This window comes from Eucalyptus grandis, chromosome 10 (genome assembly GCF_016545825.1).
Source record: "Eucalyptus grandis isolate ANBG69807.140 chromosome 10, ASM1654582v1, whole genome shotgun sequence".
Lineage (NCBI taxonomy): Eukaryota > Viridiplantae > Streptophyta > Magnoliopsida > Myrtales > Myrtaceae > Eucalyptus > Eucalyptus grandis.
Window position 1 is genome coordinate 2404764 of NC_052621.1, and position 19144 is coordinate 2423907.

Here is a 19144-nt window from a genome sequence, read left to right on the forward strand (position 1 = left end):
TTGTAATCATGTCAAGTTGTCTTATCGAAAAATTCCATTTTTTTTTTTGTTAATTATGCTCAAATTGAAAACAGAAAAAGTGTAAGAATGATGCTGGAGTTAAAAAAAAAAAAAAAATTATGGTAAATTCTCATGGGCGCTTCACAATAGTTTTTTTTGGTAAAAGGCGCTTCACAATAGTTTAGTCTTTGAAATCCTCGAATTTATTGTATCACTATATAAATCGATTTTTTGATTAATTTATGTATCCTGTCGGTGCTCATAATTATAATCATTCCATTCTTCTTTTTAACTTGAAGCATGCATTAAAATGCCATGAAAAATATTTGGATAAATATAACAAGGTGAAAGGGTAATCCATTGCAAAATGTCACTTTTTGATGGGCATCTTGAATTAAAAAGCGCCTTTGCATATCCACAGTTAATCAAAATTTTATAAATCATTTTGGTTCTTAGATAAGTTTCCAAAGTGGAACCTATTCGGATTCAACGGCAGACGTGACCATCCTCCAATTTTGGCTCCTAAGTTTTTCTTTTTCCCCCTTTTTTCACGAAAGATCGATTGAAGAACTAAATTTTTTAGCTCCGAATTATAAAATACAAGGAGGTATTGCTTTCACAATGCAAACTACCTTCAACTAGTCAATCTTAAATTTTTGGGTCCTTTGCCGTTTGTTTCTTATTTAATCGTTGGACGCATCATAGTGCAGCCAAAAGCATCCCATCCATGAATAAGCTTGAAAGCAAAGACGATTTGAAAAGTTATCAAAACAAGTATTTGAATTTCCATTTTGGTTTTAACTTTGATGAGGGCAGTGTTCCACGACTGGAACTGCTGAACAGTTCGAGGATTAGGATCGCCAATTTTACAGGTGTTTTGCAATGAAAGTTGATGCTCTTAGAATGAAAATTTCGAAATTGATAGGAAAGAAAATTCATGTGCTACCACTAAACAAAGCTTGGCTTGTTATTGCGGACAGAGCCTTAGCGTAATGATCATAGATATATATACCTGTAAATGGTGAAAGACAGACTCCCAAATATACGACATCTAGCCTTAGAATGCTTGCGGTTTTAATAGTATCATTTGCCGCATCTTAAACATTTGCAGAAAATATGGAAAACAAACTCCATCTCTCGATCTTAAATCATCAAAGAGTACTGGAATATATCAGTCTTTCAACTCTTTTAACAAGCTACTTCTGGCCGATTTTCCTCTTTCTAGGAGATCTTGTTGATCCAACATTTCCAATAATGTTCAAATGCCCCGCAGCTGGTTTATATTTCTTGTGCTACTTTTTCATGACGTCTTCCTTTTGCCGCTAGACGAAAGAAATGCATACTATCAAGCTAAATTTCAAATCTTTACAGGACAACTCGTTTACTACCATAAAGCTGATGCACTTATAATTATTCAAGTACATGGTAACTTAAAAATTGAGTGGTGGCCTTGTTATGATGCATCTCTATGACAAGTTAGTCTTTTCTCCGTCTGACCATCTCTTCATCCTATTCATTTAAGAAAATGAAGTGAAAAAACATTGACAAAAACAGAGATTAGAAACACAGAATGAGTAAACCTTACCTCTTTCTTTTGTTTCGATGGAAAATTTCCTGAGTTGTGGCCTCGCTTGCATCACAAACGGCATATGATTTTTATGCCTTGTCTTGACACTTTGAATCCATTTTTAGATTCTCCTTCCTTTCTTATCCTTTGGCGCCACCAAAGGTTCTCCATCGAAGGCCAAAGTTTATAACCATTCATTACTTCCAAATGGTGGTTGTATGCCTTTAAGAAGATATCCTTCCTGTACCAGTGGGAGAAGACTTTGTCTCCCCTTTGAATAGAATGACAGATTGCATGAGAGCATGGAATAACACTCAAAGTCCCATTCCCCGCGAGAGCAGGAGTTGTTTCTCAAAAACTGCAATTGATACTTCAGTTCCCGTGCATAGCACAAGCTTCACAGATGGTGAAGTACTATAGTAGAGACGCGGCAATAGAAAAGATTTCCAAAGAGTTTGGACTGGACTACTAGTTCAACATCATAACTGGACAGGTGCAGGACAGAGTGGGCATCAGTAGCAGTACCCAAGTGTTGAGTCTACTTTTTACCGAACCGAGACACCTTCGTTATCAATTCAAGCTCTCAAAATCAAATTGGTTGAAACTGATTTTGCAGTTAGGCGATCACTCTCCATGACAGATGTTTATCCCTTGCGCACAGTGGAAGAAATAATATGCAGAAAACGCATTTAAAGAATCTATGACACACCGTATAAATTTGAAATGTTTATCAAATTTAGTTATCCATTCCATATCCTCTCGTTAAGTGCATTCACTCCTTTAAGTGCTACCATTCTGCTGAAATGGTGCACATGATTATCTGACGCCAAATGAGTGGACTAATATTTTAAACCTGCTACTGTTAGTACACTAAGTATCCAATTCGATACCATGCAAGCTTTAACAGAATTTCAACAAATAACATTTCAAGGGAAAAAGGAGGAGGAAAAAACATGGCCAATTCGTTGAATCAAGACAAGCCAAGAAATGTCTAAGAACAGGAAGTGCACCGAACTAAACTGATCAGACTAGAACTAGGAAGACAAGCAATCTGACGACATGAAGACTGCTCCAATTAATGATAAGGGACATTACAAATTATTAGGCATTTGCTTTTGAAAAATAAGTTTTGTCGATTGGATCCCGAAATCACGTCATGAGAGCTGATCCTTCGTTGCAAGCTAAAGCAACATCAATCGAGCTTCGATATTCCAAATAGAGCCCAATCTCAAATGCATGTCACTAGACTCTAGTAAGCTTGTCCTTCACACCACAAACTTTTTCATATTGGGTTTCAACAACTACCTCTATCGTTCTAACAGCAATACCAACTGCAATAAGATCTCACCTCACAAAACTTTGATTCTGAGACTGCCCACTGCAGCAAGCCAACTGTGACAGAAGTAAAAGTAAGAACCTTTTTAACCCAACAAAGTTTAGCAGGCTAGCAACAAATAACTTCAACTTTGGCATGAAGATCCAAACCTGAATTGCAAACAACTCTCCTCGAATAAAGACTTCCAAAGACCTCCATGCAGGTGCCAATTATGATACCAAATCGAAACACAATCCTCCACATTATTCGGCACCATGTCAAACTAATTGGCTAGACTTTTCAGTATTTCAGAAACCTCGAACTTAATGAATAATATCGGCTCTGCAATGCTTCTGTTGAACGTAACTAGGGCAATGTGGGATGACAATAGCTGAACATCCTATACCGTTCCAATGATGCATTGTCAGCATTTTCGCAAGAAACATCGAGCACCTGATCCTTTGATGACTCTGTTTCCTTTTAGAAGTGCCTTTTGAAGGCTCTTTTGGATATTTCAGCATTTACATCACAACCAGCGGAATAATAACCAAATCCTGCCAGTGAAATAAACGAAATCAATCTAACAACTAACATCAGGAGATTACTACTAATACCCCAAAATTTACAGATCGTAGTTAGTCAAACTCAATTTTAATTTTGTTTTTGAACTCTTTCAATCCAAATGTGTTATTGGGGGATATTGCAAATTCACCTTAAGTTGCTTTTGGGGGATATAGTATGATTCTTTTCCTTATGAATGCATATGTGTTGTTATATGTGTTATTCATATACCAGAATTAATGCAAGACAATTTTCAAATGGCATGTCGATAGAGGAAAATTTCCTCAGGAAACTTATGGAAATGCTTCCTGTGTTTTTCTTTTCAGTAGATAAATGCACCAATAAGAGCTTACGCATAACATAAGGGATTATTTCACAAAGCTGTCGATTATTTCAAAACACATTCTTGTTCATATCTCCATCTTGATTATTTGCTTGACTCAAAATTTCAAATGAATGACTGATGACATTACTAACTCTACAAACATTAAGAAGTATTCTTTGGGATAATCTATTTCGCCTTGCAAGATTAGGTATATCCCGGATTCAAAGCAAATGAACATGGATAGTCAGCAAAATTCAAGTTGCAATTTTCTCGATTGATCCAAGTAATTCGCGATGGTTCTGCTTCTGGCTCATTTCCCAGTTTATTCACAACCACACCAATATGAGACGAGTCAGTTCTTGCATTTATGTTTCTCAACCAATGTGATTACCGTAAAATGCAGACAATACTGTGACATAAAATGTGTGGTACGAACAAAATGGTCCCAAGTCAGTTAGCATATGCATATTAAGGGAGGCCCTTTCAACGTGTTCCTTTTGCACCTTAAATTCATTCTTAAGCATACCTTACAAACATGCAGTCATGCATGGTGAGCACAAAGCAAACTAAAACCTCACATCAAAAGGACCTCCAAATAGGTCCTTCATTTAGCATTTTTCTACCCAAACAATTAACCTCAAATGCCCATATACATCAATTTTTATTAAGTAATTCCAGCATTCCAGAATCAATCAAACGCGAGAATCTTTATTTTTCCACATAAGATGAAGAATCTTACCCGGAGACTAATGACAAATGATGCACTCAGAAGGCCTTTTGATCTATTTTTATTACCGACATGATGAATAGAGACATTTTGCACAAGCACACATAAACTTCCATGAATATGCCCCGGATTCCTTGAATTTAAGTAAGATAACAATAACACTGCCAGCAGGAAATACAAATGAAAAGGTAATAAATCTTAGCCTCTGCGTTTTGTGGAAAATGAATAATTTGAAAAATATTTTCCAAAAAATGATCACTTTTAGTGTTTACAATAATTAGTCAATGAAATATGATTTTATCATCAGCAAAATTTATGTCTATATATTTTCATGAATGATTTCATTTATTTTCGTAAGCGATACAAGTAATCATGCTCAGGAATATACTTTTCAAATCATTCATTTTTTACGAAACAAACGGAACCAAAAGAAATTGCAAACATGCAATACAAATGAAAATCTGGCAATATATCTCGTAAGAGAAAAGGTAGCTTACCTTCTGTATGCACTTGTGTTGGGAAATGTGTGTTGTCTCAACTCTTTTGACTCATCCCCGTCGTCTTCTCCAAATTCTATTCATCTATGATTGAGTCAAATAGCTTTTTCTCGTAACTTTGATAAAGTCCCGTTCCAAATGATTCCCGTATTGTTTTGAGTGATTTGCATTTGGAAATGTTCAATTCCACTAGTTGCTCCAACTTCCCTAGCCCTCAAAGCTTAGTCAGATTCTTGCAATTTTGCCCAACTACACTGATCGACTTGGTACCTGATGATATATCAGGTAAAATCTCAATTGAGGATCATTTTGAGATAGCAATTTGTTCTAGAGATGTTGACTCCTCAAATGACAATTTGAGAGGAATAATTTCCATAAATAATGAAAATTTGACAAGTAAGGGAATTTAGCTAAGGGCTTGCAATCCTCAGTCAATAATAGTTGTGCGCGATGGGAATCTCTAGGGCCCCTCCAAAGGAAGGGCACCAAGGGATATTTAGATCCAAAGACTCCAACCTATTGAGACCTTGAGTTTCAACTAGGTTTTTGCAATTTTGAGCATCTAATATCTTCGGACCCTCGGATTCTGAAACTTCTAGCTTTTCAATTGAAACGCACTCAGAGATATTTAGCTCTTTTAAGAAATCCAAATTATTGTGGCCTAGAATTTTGACTAAGTTTTTGCAATTTTGAGCATCTAATATCTCCAAACCCTTGGATTTTGAAAGGTCCAGCCTTCTAATTGAAGCGCACCCAGAGATATTTAGTTCTTCCAAGAACTCCAACCTATCTAGGCCTTGAATTTCGACTAAGTTCTTGCAATTTTGAGCGTATACTATCTTCAGGCCCTCGGATTTGGAAAGGTCCAACCTTTCAATTGAAGCACATCCAGAGATATTCAACTCTTCCAAGAACTCCAACCTATCAAGGCCTTGAATTTCAACCAAGTTATTGCAATTTTCAGCATCTAAGATCTCCAAACGCTTGGATTTTGCAAGTTTCAATCTTTCAATTGAGGTGCACCCGGAGACAATCAGCACTTTCAAAAACTCCATCCTATCAAGGCCTTGAATTTCAACTAATTTTTCACAACATCCAGCATATAATTTCTTTAGGCCCTCAGATTTTGAAAGATTTAGCCTTTTGATTGATGCGCAATTAGAGATACTCAACTCTTCCAAAAACTTCAACATAGAGAGACCTTGAATTTCAGCTAAGCTTTTGCAATTGTTAGCATCTAATATCTCCAAACCCTCAGATTTTAAAAGGTTCAACCCTTCAATTGAAGTGCTACCAGAGATGTTTAGCACTTTCAAGAACTCTAACCTATCAAGGCCTTGAATTTCGACTAACTTTTCGCAGCATTTAGCAAATAATATCTTTAGACCTTTGGATTTTGAAAGGTCTAGCCTTTCAATTGATGCATACCCATAGATTCTTAGCTCTTCCAAGAACTCCAAACTATCGAGACCTTGAATTTCGACTAACTTTTTGCACCATTCAGCACATAATTTCTTCAAACTCTTGAATTTCGTAAGATCCAGCCTTTCAATTAAAGCACACCTAGAGATATCTAGCTCTTCCAAGAACTCCAACCCATTGAGGCCTTCAATTTTGACTAATTTTATGCATCCATCAACATCTATTTTCTTAATGCCCTCGGACTTTAGAAGATCCAGCCTTTCAATTGAAGCGCACCTAAAGATACTCAGCACTTCCAAAAACTTCAACCTATTGAGGTTTTGAATTTTAACTAATTTTTCGCACCATCCAACATGAAGTATCCTTAGACCCTCAAACTTTGAAAGATCAAGCATTTCAATTGAAGCACAATGATAGATGTGTAGCTCTTTCAAGAACTCCACCCCTTGAATTTCAACTAACTTTTCGCAAGAACGAACACATAATTTCTTCATGCCCCTGGATTTTGGAAGATCCAGCCTTTCAATTGAAGCACACCGGGAGATAAGCAACTCTTGCAAGAACTCCAACCTATTAAGACCTTGAACTTCCACCAAGTTTTTGCAATTTTCAACATATAATTTCTTCATGCCCTCGGATTTAGGAAGATCCAGCCTTTCAATCAAATCGCAGCTTACGATGGTCAAGCTTTCCAAATATTTTAATTTGTCAAGACCCCAAACTTCAAGTATATCATTGCAATCATGGGCAAATAATGTCCTCAGATGATTAAATTTTGAAACATCCAGTGTTTCCATGGACTTACAGCCACTGATTACCAAGATTTCCAGCTTGAAGGGAGTGTTTAGGGGATTGTGTAATTCTGAATTTTCAACATCCATCTGGGAGCATTCTGAAGGCTCCAATAGCGTTGATGGATGCTCCATGATGCACTCGAGAAATTTGCAATCAAGAAGATGCAGTTCCTTGAGATGGGTTAGGTGGGAAAGTGAAGGCAATCTGCGATTTTGACAGGTGACACTCAAATATGTTAAGCTAGAAGGAAGCTCCGGCAGCGATACAAGCTCAAGCAGCCATGGGAACTCCTCCTTACTATGAGAAAGAAAGAATTGATCATAGGAAAGATTATGGATGCATTCTAACATTTTCCCTTCTGGTTTTGTGCACCATGAAGCATCCAAATGTCGGAGCTTTCTCAGTCTGCTAATACCATCGGGTAATTCTTTTATCCGTGTGCCACTAATATTCAGAATTTCTAGATTCTGCAAAGCACCTATGCTGGCTGGTACTACGGAAAGGTTTCGACAATCTTTTAGAAGGAGTTGTTCCAGCGCTTCTAATTTATCTGCTTCTGTTGGCAGCTCCTTGAGGCTCCAACATCCCGTCAAGTCCAAGCGTACCAGACCCTTCATCTCTCCAACTGAAGAGTCAATCTGCTCCAGTTTCCGACAACCTCGGAGGATCAATACTTCTAAATTCTTAAAAGCCGAGAGGAAGAAAGTTCCTTCTAAATATTGACAATCTGTAAGGTCAAGATATTTTAGCTTCTTTGCCATCTGGTAGAAAATATAAGAAGTATCTAAGGATTAGCTTGAAGTGATTAGGATCAAACAGAAAGCCAAAGAAAAAAACAAAGCTTGACTTCCATCTTACCATGATGGAACTCCATCCTCGCCATTCATTTGAAATCCCACTTGCAGATAAATCAAGTGCAAGTAATTCCTTTGCATGAAAATTTTTTGCTTCAAAGTTCAAGGGACAATTCCACCATCGAAGCCATCTTAACTCCTCAATTGAGTTCTTAAAATCTCCTCTAAAATGCGCCCCACTCACATGAAGGAACCTTAGACTCATTAAATTCTTGAATTGTTTGTCTGTGTGGATATTGCTGCCTTTGCTAAGATAAATAGCTTTTATCTTTGCCGTTCCCTATAAATAAGAATCAATTTTCATTATTACAATTTATATCCACCTCAAGTAATCTAATATCATTTGTTCATATCAGTATTGAAATGCATCGATGTCTTTAAGAGACTTTCAAAGTGAAAATGTGATTTTCTTTTTTGGCCAATAAACAGTATTTATAAAGGCTAAGGAAGTGAAGGATGTCAACTTTACGGCCATAAGTACTTGGATCTTAGAAAGAAGTATGATGTGCCCTTTCTTTTGGTTTTCTTGCATTGTATATAATGGTTTATTGTTTCTTATACATATTGTAAACGTACTTTTAGGCAAAACTTTGCAAATTGTATATCCTCTTCCTTCTTGTAATGCGTCTTCATTAATATGCTAGTTAGGACGCACATATTATGCACCGGAACTAATTAAATTACAATGTGCAAAATCAAGTTAATTCGATCAATTTAAATATAAATATATTTTCTCTAGCTGTAATTTTCATATTAGATATCCAAATGAACTAAATCACATGGAGACATGGTTATTGTAATAATTTTGACAATTGGGAAAAACAAACTTGTCTTAAATAAAGAAAATCGAACCTTATGAAGTCCTTCTTTTCTTTTCCGTTTTATCTTATGTATAAAATCTCATGTAAATTACTTGACCGTGCTACTTATGATATTAAAAAAAATACTCATTTTGTTTTTTCCATTGGAGAAAAAACTCTATAAGAAAATAAACTTGTGATAGTAGTTAATATTAATATCCTATGCGATTATTATTTTATTAACAGTAACTCAAAATATTATTAATTTCTTTTGTAATTATAAGTAACTAAGATAGTTCTATTAATTATATTTATGCACTCTATAACTTATTATTTTAGCATAAAATATAATTTACTTATAGATTACAACTTGACATATTATAAATCAATCACAATTATAATCAATTGAAATATGAAAGTATAATAAATATTATAAACAGTCTTATTGAATAACTTTGATTTGACTTAAATTTAATTAATTAGTAAAATTTGAAAGTAACTTCTGAATTATGAAAATTGAAGCTATTCTTGGCGACAAAAAATAGCTATTCCTTGGCCCCTAGGAATAGCTATATTTTGAGAGGATACCTAATTCTAATCTATTTTTTAATCGAATGAACGCACAGTTACTTTATCAGAATGGATTAGAAATATGATAGTTATTCTTGTGAACCAAATGTGCAGCAAGCTTTCACCAAGAAGATTCACTTATGCGTAAGAAGAACTAATATAGAAAATTCATGTATTTCCAAATCCATGTTAGTTTCTCCGAACCAGAAAACTTCTTATGGTGCTTCACAATGTTGTATATGATTCCATGGATACTCAGAGGAAAATCACAAAATTAGTGGAGAAGGAATTAGATCTCAAGACCTAAAAGGAATCCAAGGGTAGAGTAATTATAGAAATGGATACAACCTCAAGAGAAATTATAAGTCATTTTCCTGACATAATTCCCTCTCCAAGTACCTAGAAATCCTGTCTGTCATCAAAATTCTTGGTATTCAATCGTGTAATTTCTTTTTTTAATCTTCAATGATCAATCCATAGAGATTGAGTACATTCATGGCCAAATCCCAAGCCCGACCTTTTGTAGTTGGGACAAAAGTAACACAATCTTTTAAATGTTCCAAAACAAGCCTAAACTTTCACATCCAGGACAAAAATAACAACCTTCCGAATGTACCCAAAAAAAGCTCAACCTTTTAAGCGTAAAATAAATTGTCCATTATCATCATTAAATTGTCACCGATACCCTACATGACACTCTGTGGTAATATGCACGGTGAGCCACGTCAACCGACACAAACATCTACGTCATTTTTTTTTTAGTTATAATCTATATCAACAAATTAGGTATGGTCTTTGTTATCAAATTTTTAGCATGCGGCAAAAAAAAAAAAAAAAAAAAAAAATTATTTACGATCATGGTGAACGAGGTTCGTCGTGCGTGTCAGCACAATGAGCCATGTAGCTAGGATGATGTGCGGTGATTTGGCGTGAGAATAGGCAAAAATTATAAGGGGTGTCATTTTGGTCTCGCAACTAAAAGACTGAGCTTTCCCTGTTTTTTTTTGGTGGAAGAGCTTCTCTCTTACAAGATTCAGAAGTTGTCCTATTTTCACCCAACATGCAAAAGACCAGTCTTTTTTAGAGAAAATTTCAAATAAGGATATGAAGTACCCTCATTTTCTTAAGTAAGGATGTGAAGTAGACCTTATTTTAAATAAAGGCATAAAATGGTCATATCAGTCTCAAAAAAGGGTTTGAAGTTATTATGATTGTTTCAAACAAGGCCTTAACCTCGCTGGCTCGCCTATTGGCAAAAAATTCTAACTGATCAACAAAATTTTCATCAAAACACAATATAAATATAAATTAAAATTAAATTAGATTAAAAATCTAAAAAGGAAAATCTTTAAAATGGAAAATACATGCGGGAGGCTCCCCTCCCATGTGTGTTCCTTTTAAAAAACAAAATAGTTTGTTTTTGGGAAAAAAAAAAAGAAATAGAAAGAAAAAAGGAAAAAATAAAATAAAATAAAAATATGATTGCCCTTCACCAAAAGTGAGTTTAGGTCATTCTTTGAGACTGATATGGCCACTTTAGACTCTTATTTAAGACAATATTCACCTCACGCATTTATTTGAGAAAATGAGGGCACTTCGAATTCTTATTTGAAATAATGTCTACTTTAAGCCATTCTTTAATAAAATAATGGCACTTCATATCCTTATTTAGAATTTTTCCCTTCTTTTTTGTAATTTTGAGTTATTTTTTTTAATTTTTGTCTCATGTGCAAAAGGTTGTGCTTTCAATATCTTGTAACCACCTGGAATTCGCGCTCGCCACCCTTCCAACATGGAAGGGGGAGGTGAGGGGTTCAAATCCCCACTTTCTCAGGGGGTATGGGGTGGGGACGTGTAAGTTTCAGGAGTGGGTTTCGACTCCCACACCCTGCAAAAGGCAGGGCAAAAGTCTAAGAGTGAGTATAGAGTAGGAATAAAGTAGGACTGACAAAAAAAAAAAATATCTGGCTGTATACTTTTGGTCCTAGGTGCAACAGTTTGTGCTTTTTTTATTTGGCTGTATACTCAGTAATATCCATGGAGTGACTTATGAATGTGTTTCAATTATGCTTTAAACGTCTTTCATTTCTGGTTTATTTTTTAAGTCGTCCTAGTGCTCTTCTCCAGGCTTCGCACTTCACAGGCGTTTTCTTTACCGAAGTTGAACGTATTTTTAGATAACATATATTTTAGATATTTTGATTAAATGAAGGATTAAGCTTAAAAGAAGATCGAGTGTCAGTTTTATGAAAAACACTTCGATTTTGACTTATGACAGTACTATGAACGAAGAAGCAAAATCAACCCAGCTAACAAAGTGAAAATATTACATCAAATAATGTACCTTTTTAGCAGTAAAAGTTAGCTATACTAATTTACTAAGATATAGAATTTACAGCATATTCATTTTTGTTTAGGTTTAGTTTAGTATATTTCACGATGTAATACGAAAGACATAATATATAGACATTGGATTTGAACTTGTTAATGTATGAATTGGCTCTTGAGATTATAATTAGGCTGCACGTTGAAAATGCTAATAAGTGGTAGTCTTTTGAGTAACGGCTATGAGTCGAACCAAATGATGGATTCAAAGTAAAAGAGTCAAAATTATGATTAACTTCACGAATACAATACAATCACATACTTAATTATATACAAAATAGAATTTTAGAGTATTTATCTCTGTGAAAAAATAAGACATTTCTCTTTTGAATGGTCATTGCATGGAATGCGTTTAATCTTATGTATATCTATATATCTTCCTGTTCTATGAAGTGGATTTTGGTAAAAGGAATTCCTAACATAATAACACATAAAATAAGTATCCCTTCCATTCTCAATTATGGTCTAATGATTTAAGTTTTATGAGAAATGGGGGCATGGGTACTCCTATTATATTAATTCTACAACCTAGAGATTAGAATTCTATGATTTATATATTCAAAGTAGTTATGGTTTACAGTAGCATAGTCAAGCTATTTATTGCATGTGTCAAGGACGTCAATTAGGGAAATTCGGGACTTTTCAAAGTATAGACTCTATACTATAGAGTATCCCAATTAAGTACCTAATAAATTTGAAGGAACCTCACTTTTTAAGATAACTTTGTAATGAAAAATTTGTTTACTTACACTTTATACTTATATTGTGAAATTAGATTTTTAGCCACAAAAAAAAAAAAAAAAAAAAAAAAAAAGAGAATTGCACACGTTTAAAAAAAGTTTAGATTAGCTGCAATTCAAGAGAGAGCAACTTTCTACTTTCAAATCACATCAATGAAATAACACGAGGGCAATTATATAAAAAGGCTCTCTGAGCAAGCATTGAGTAGAGGCCAACATCATTCTAACATTTGAACATGAACTAAGGCAGCAAAAGAAGAGAAATTGTTACCTTATTTCCCCTTAGTATTTTCAAGACATCCTTCGAGTCCCACAACCTGCTACGATACTGAGGCTCCTCTTTGTTTTCCTCACGAACAATTTCCCTACCCAGATTTCTCAAGTGGTCATGCATTAGGAGCTCGTGATTATCTCCTACTTTTATCAATGACAAAAATCTCAATACTTCAATTTCCTCCTCACAGGCATCCCACATGTAGGATGCAATTCTCCAATCAATGCCATTGAGAAAACAAGCAATATCTAAAAATATTTGTTTCTGTTCATGCTCTAAAGCTTCATAAGTTATCCTTAACTTTTCTTGTACTTTCTCACGAGGGACCTTTCTTAACTTGTTTATTGTACTTTTCCATAGTGTTGGCTCTTTTCCACACAAAAATGAACCTAAAACCTCGAGAGATAAGGGCAACCCTCCAATGGTGGATACAACTTCATGAGTAAGGTCGTTAAATTCACTTGGAGGAGAGTCTTGTCGAAATGCATGCCTACTAAACAAAATCAAAGATTTATCCTTATCCATTTCTTGATGTTCATGGTTGTAGTCTACCCCAACATTGACAAGAATATTCTTGTTTCTGGTGGTTATAATGATCCTACTTCCTGAAGAAAACCAATTTTGATTTCCAACCAAAGCCTTCAACTGATCATAATCATCCACGTCATCAATAAGAATAAGGACTTTCTTAGTTCCAAAGTTGGATGAGATGAAATTAATCCCTTCGTCCTTATTATCAACTTGATTTTTTTGCTTCAATATATCAAAAATTAATTGATTTTGCAAGTAAGCAAGACCAATATGCTTACAAGATTCCCTAACATCAGGAATGAAGCTACAATACTCAAATTGATTTGAGAGCTTGGTGTAGATGGTTTTAGCAAAAGCCGTCTTACCAATGCCTCCTATTCCATGGATGCCGATAAATAGGGTGGCACGAGAATTATTATCCACAAATTTCATAACCTTCTCCACATGACTATCAATTCCGACCAAATACTCAGGAATAACCAACTCAAACTTTTTCTTCAGCTCTCCCAACACTTTCTGAATAATTGATTTCACCAACTTTTCTTCATACCTGGCATATGTGAGAAGATTTCATATAGGCAGCAACAATAATCTTACATAGTTTATCTAATGAGAAGAACGAAATAAATATATCTAGGGTTAAATAGAAAAACTTTGAGAATCGTTTTTGCCACACCTCCATATATATTTTTTATTTGCTGAGACCGAAATGGGAAATGCTGATGGTCGCTTCACATAGCGAGCCCCATTTTATCATTACTCTTAACATAATTTACTGAGCTAGAAGAAACTTGAGGGTGTCGCTCATTAAAAGTGCTTTTTATTAAAGACATTAGGGATGACATGGGCGTGTCTTCGAAAAATTTCTAGAGCATCTGAATGAGAAAAAATACAATAAGCCAGCCCAATATGAAAGTTCAACCATCAATCGATAAACGGGTCGTAACTTTTGACGCAAAAGGAACTTAGGTCCTATAACGCCAATCTAGGAAGTCGTTCAGAGTGCTATACTGTGAACTACCCGAATACTTTAGAGTGCTATAATGTGAACTATCAGAATGCAATTAAGGGGATTTCACCTTATTTGTGCAATTTTACATGCTTGCAAGTTTCCACTTGTGCTGTGAATTTAGTATCATTCTGATTCGTGTTCTTACCAATTTTCAACGCGTCAAGGGAGGATAAAAGGTTGTACTTTATTTTCTTTTAAGTATCTATTTTTCATTATTTTAATTAGGGGTGAGCATGTCGGACCGCCCAAATCAAGAACTGCCTGAATTGGACTGGATTGGCCAGTTTGGTCCAATCCCTGGCATTGGTCCGGTTCCCAGTTCCATAAAAATGGAACTGGCGATTTTCGGTCCGTTACAGTCCAGCCGGGGGTATTCGAACTGGACTAAATCGATAGATTGGACACACTCTTCTTTTTTTTTTTTTAAATATATTTATTGATTTCTTAAATATAGCAATAAACCTTAAAATAATAACTTTTAGTATTTTCTAAATTTTTAGATTTTTTTCGTTAAGTGATCAATTCCATGGGATCGGCGGTCCAGTCTAGTTCCCGATCCCAAGACTGTCTGGTACGATTTCTGATCTCAAAAATTGGGAACCGGTCCTCCCAATCTCATTTCCAATTCCTAGGTTATGGACCGGATCGAAAACCGATCATCCTAATTTTAATTATTCTGACAATTATTGAAAGTAGAAGAATAATTTTACCCCAAAATAAGATAATTGCTTTGAATTATGCAAGTGCACAAAATAGAAATTGTGTAGAAGACATAAAAATGCATTGAAAATTGTTTAAAAAACACCTAATAAAGATGATCCATTTCCGTTGTATATATATACCATCACCATAAACCACTGGGATTCGCCCCAATGGCCACCCTTCCAACATGGAAGGGGGGAGATGGGGTGGGGACGAGTAAGTTTCAAGAGTGGGTTTCGACTCCCACGCCCTGTAAGAGACAGAGCAAAAGTCTGAGAGTGAGTGTAGAGTAGGCATAGAGTAGGGTGACAAAAAAAAAATATATATATATATATATCCATCACCATATATAATAAAAGGATTTTTTTTTTTTTTTTTTTTTTACAAAATTTTAATAGCTACTACTTAATGACATTAAAGATACAGGCGGGAGTGGGTTTTCGACTCCCACGCCCCTACAAGAGGCGGGCAAAAGTCGAGTAAGTGTAGAGTAGGCATGTAAGTAGAACCGACCAAAATATATATATATCATCACCATATATAACAAAAGGATTTTTTTTTTTTTTTTTTTTTACGAAATTTTAATAGCTACTACTTAACTACATTAAAGATATAGGGCCCATTTGGTTCAGCTTTTGGGAAATGCATTTACAAAAATGCAAATACCTTTGGATAAATGGGATTTTCCGAAATGTAAATATCGTTTAGTAAAATTTGCATTGAGATATAATTTTGGCCAAAATACCGTTTAGTAAAATTTGCATTTGTAAATAACTTTTATTAAATTAAAAAAAAAAAAAAATATTTGTATTTTTTTTTTTTTTTGCCCACCGAACCGCCGCGATCTGGTGGTCGAATGGCCGATCTCGGCCCCCGGATGGTCACTCGACCACAGTGACCATCGCCGAGGTCACCCAACCTCCGACACGCCGCTGGGTCGCGCGATTCAGGCCACCAGTTGCCTGAGTCGTGCGACCCAAACGTCGCCTGAGGTTCGGCGACGGTTGCCAAGGTTGGGCGACCCTTAGGCGGCGGTCGCCAGCACGTCGCCGACGCGAGCAACCCCTAGGCCGGTGGTCGTCGGCCTCTGTGCGGTGGTTTTCCTCGCAGATGAAGAGTAACCACGAAGTGAACAGTAATTGGAACTTGCATTCTGAAAATGCAAGTTCCCAAAGGACTTTCGGACCTACTTTGAACTAAGGGCTCTTAGAGTCATTTGGAGATGCAATTGCATCTTGCCAAAGTTGCCCAAAAAATCGAACCAAACGCATTTACATTTGGCCAAGGGACTCCCAATGCCCATTCCCAAAGCTGAACCAAATAGGCCATAATGAATGTGACTTGGGAAGATAAAGAATTACGGCTTCGACAATAACATGCACGGTATATGATGTTAACTGTAAAGAACTTTGAATAGGAAACACCACTTAACTGTACTCTTAATCACATATAAATCTGTGATGTAAAAAAAATTGTAATGAAGATTAAGGAAGCTTATACTATAAACATGAAAAAAGGAATCTTCGGATATAAAAGTTCATTCAGAAAATCTTGAATGGGATAATTAACAATCAAATCTATAATTAGATTGGTTAATTCTGGAAAAAAGAATTAACTTCAGAATTCATTCATAGCAGAATCATACTATTTTTTTCCATTTGAAAGATATAAAAAGAAGAAGAAGCAGTTAGGAATCAAAACAACCAGTTAAAAGAAGGTAGAGAATGTTTCGGTAAGAAATTTTACCCGTTGACTTCGGGTCCTTTGAAGGAACTAACTTCAATGAGTGCTTGTTTCCATTTCTCTAAAATCACTGGATCGAAACGCCTCTCAAGCGTATGGAATACATCTCCAAAACTCCCGATTTGATGTTTCACATGAGCCGGCTCCACTTTATAGAATACAGGCAACACTGTGTGCTCCATGCCATTATTCTTGCACTCCATCATTTGAACCAGCTCATCAAGGCACCATGTGCTCGAACCGTAATTCTCGGAGAGAATGGGGATCAGGATCTTACTATTTTTTATGGCTGCCAAAAGATCTGGGCCGAGCTCCTCACCTTGGCGGAGCATGTTATCGGCTCTGAAAGCATGAATTCCGGCATCAACGAGCCCGGTGTAGAGCTGATCGGCAAATCCTTTTCGAGTATCTAGACCTTCAAAGCTCAAGAACACCTCGTAACAGTTTCCAATCGGCAAACTAGGTACATCATTCGTAGTTTCTGTTGGAGGTGAACTAAATCCACCGGAATGAGTTTGTGTCAGCTCAGTCCACGAACTATCAGCCACACTGATTCTGCGTTTCTTAATGGGAAGATGCATGTCTTCTTGACTCTGATTCTGCCCCTAGTTTTTTTTTTTCTCCTTTCAAGCCTGACGGCGGAGCAAACCAAGATGCCTCCTAGGTTATACGGAAACGCAGTTGGCAAACACGAATCAGTCAAACTCGTCAAGCTAGATATAATTTAGTAGTTGGCTGACACCACGCGCTTTGTAGTTAATGCAGAAGCAATGACAAAAGAATAAATAAAACTCACATATGGCCGAGCACCGGTCTCGGGGTCGAACTGTCCGGTTCTGGGTGGTTCCCGATGGAAATCGGTCCGGTTCAATATCTATCTAGTCCGGTCTCGCGTGACGGGAACCGGTCCAGAAGCAAAACCTAAATCAAATTCGAGGAGGAGTTGTGGGGAAGCAAACCGCCGGCCTCTCCCAAAAAGCTCCGCTCCGCTCTGCTCCTCGGGTGCTCATCCAAATGCCTCCGCCGCTCTCTCGTGGGCCTCTCGTGCGGAGAAAGATAATGAGAAACTCAGAAGGAAACGGATATCAGAAGAAGCAGGAGGCGGGGGGGCGGGTGCTTTTCAACTCACGAGCCGAAAGATTCCAAAGGGTCTCCTGGTTTCCACGTCGTTTCTGCAGAAAAGCTTTTCTTGAACTCGGGCAGAGAGCCGTTGTCCGTGAGTGAACCGCAGAGAGAAGAGGGGAGAGAGAGTTTCAATTCATGCTTGTGAAGTGCGTACGGGAAAAATTGCGCTCAGTCATTTTGCCTAGGACACTCTTTAATTATAGTATTTTCATCACGCCCTACCACGGCCCACCCCTTTTGGCGTTATTCGCCTACTTTTCATTTAGTCAAAAGCGGTGTCCCCTCTTTTTCTTCTGCTTTCCTCTCCTTTTCCTTCTGTCCCTCGTGGATCTCACTAACTTTCCCTCTCTCTTTATCGTTTTCCCACTCCTTTGGTACCGCACCAGCGATGGTGACCCCTTTCCTCTCAGACGCGTTTTTGGGTGTCTCGATTCTCTCCCCTCTTTTATTCTCAAAAAGAAGAACAATTTTCAGACGCGATGGTAAGTTCAGTGCTCCCCACGAGTGCCCGCCAAAAAGCACGAGAGGAAGAGCGAATCACGACTTGACATGTCAGGGGAACTTGTTGGCATTCTCGTTTGCTCTTCCCCAATTCGTAACTTCATTATTAGCTAAGGTAGAAGACTGAGGTGTGCAATCAAATCAGTTATACTCATAAATTAGATTGGATTATCTGAAAAATAAGTTCGGAAATCGATTCTTGTTAGAACCACTCTGGAAACAAGTTCCGAGTAAATACTCATCTAAAAACCGGACCGAACCGCCCTATTTTAGAATTAATTTTTGAATTAGTTTTATAAATTAAAAAGCCAAAATCTTAACTTCTTTTTCCCTAAATTCTAATCTCAACGCTCATTCGTTATGTCTTTTCTCAAAACTCTTCGCTAGTTTTTCCTCTTCTCCTGAATTTTTATGGATAATTGGGAAATGGAGTTTTATAATTTACGTTTTAAGTTACGTAGTTGAACTTTTTATTATTTATAATAGTACGTGATTACGTATTCATCTTATGGATTATTATTTTTTTGACAAATTAGGTTATTTGTTGTTCATCTTTTACTTTGAATCATTTTGTTACTCATAACCTCATATGATTTTGTTGTAAAAAACAAACTAAAATAGGAACAAAAAAATAAAACAGGTTCTCAAGTAAACCTTGGAACCAAACTAGAAAAACAAGATAGGTTCCAAAACTGATT

General features: G+C 36.4%; 1 protein-coding gene across 4 annotated transcripts; it reads right to left on the reverse strand.

The window, feature by feature from the left end:
* Positions 1-943: 943 nt before the first annotated feature.
* On the reverse strand, positions 944-18121 carry LOC104421064 (disease resistance protein RUN1-like). Of its 4 annotated transcripts, none has more exons than XM_018864053.2 (9): positions 17617-18121; positions 16824-17480; positions 12830-13913; positions 8068-8343; positions 4993-7970; positions 3053-3436; positions 2916-2959; positions 1586-1838; positions 944-1509 (listed from the first exon to the last, which is right to left on the reverse strand). In XM_018864053.2, exons 2-5 carry the CDS (start codon positions 17399-17401, stop codon positions 5424-5426), a joined length of 4485 nt encoding a protein of 1494 aa, XP_018719598.2. In that variant the 5' UTR covers positions 17402-17480; positions 17617-18121; the 3' UTR covers positions 944-1509; positions 1586-1838; positions 2916-2959; positions 3053-3436; positions 4993-5423. The 4 variants fall into 4 exon arrangements, with proteins under 4 accessions (XP_018719598.2, XP_039159644.1, XP_010031197.2 ...); XM_039303710.1 differs by having other exon boundaries at positions 1586-1925; XM_010032895.3 differs by having other exon boundaries at positions 944-1322; positions 1586-2959.
* Between the last annotated feature and the right edge of the window lie 1023 nt (positions 18122-19144).

Excerpts from the sequence above, each read along its gene's own strand:
- LOC104421064 (XM_018864053.2), bottom strand. The coding sequence starts at position 17,401 with ATGCATCTTCCCATTAAGAAACGCAGAATCAGTGTGGCTGATAGTTCG. Across the intron at positions 13,914-16,823 it reads AAAGGACCCGAAGTCAACGG|GTATGAAGAAAAGTTGGTGA; the intron begins GTAAAATTTCTT and ends CACATATGCCAG. Across the intron at positions 7,971-8,067 it reads GAGGATGGAGTTCCATCATG|ATGGCAAAGAAGCTAAAATA; the intron begins GTAAGATGGAAG and ends ATTTTCTACCAG.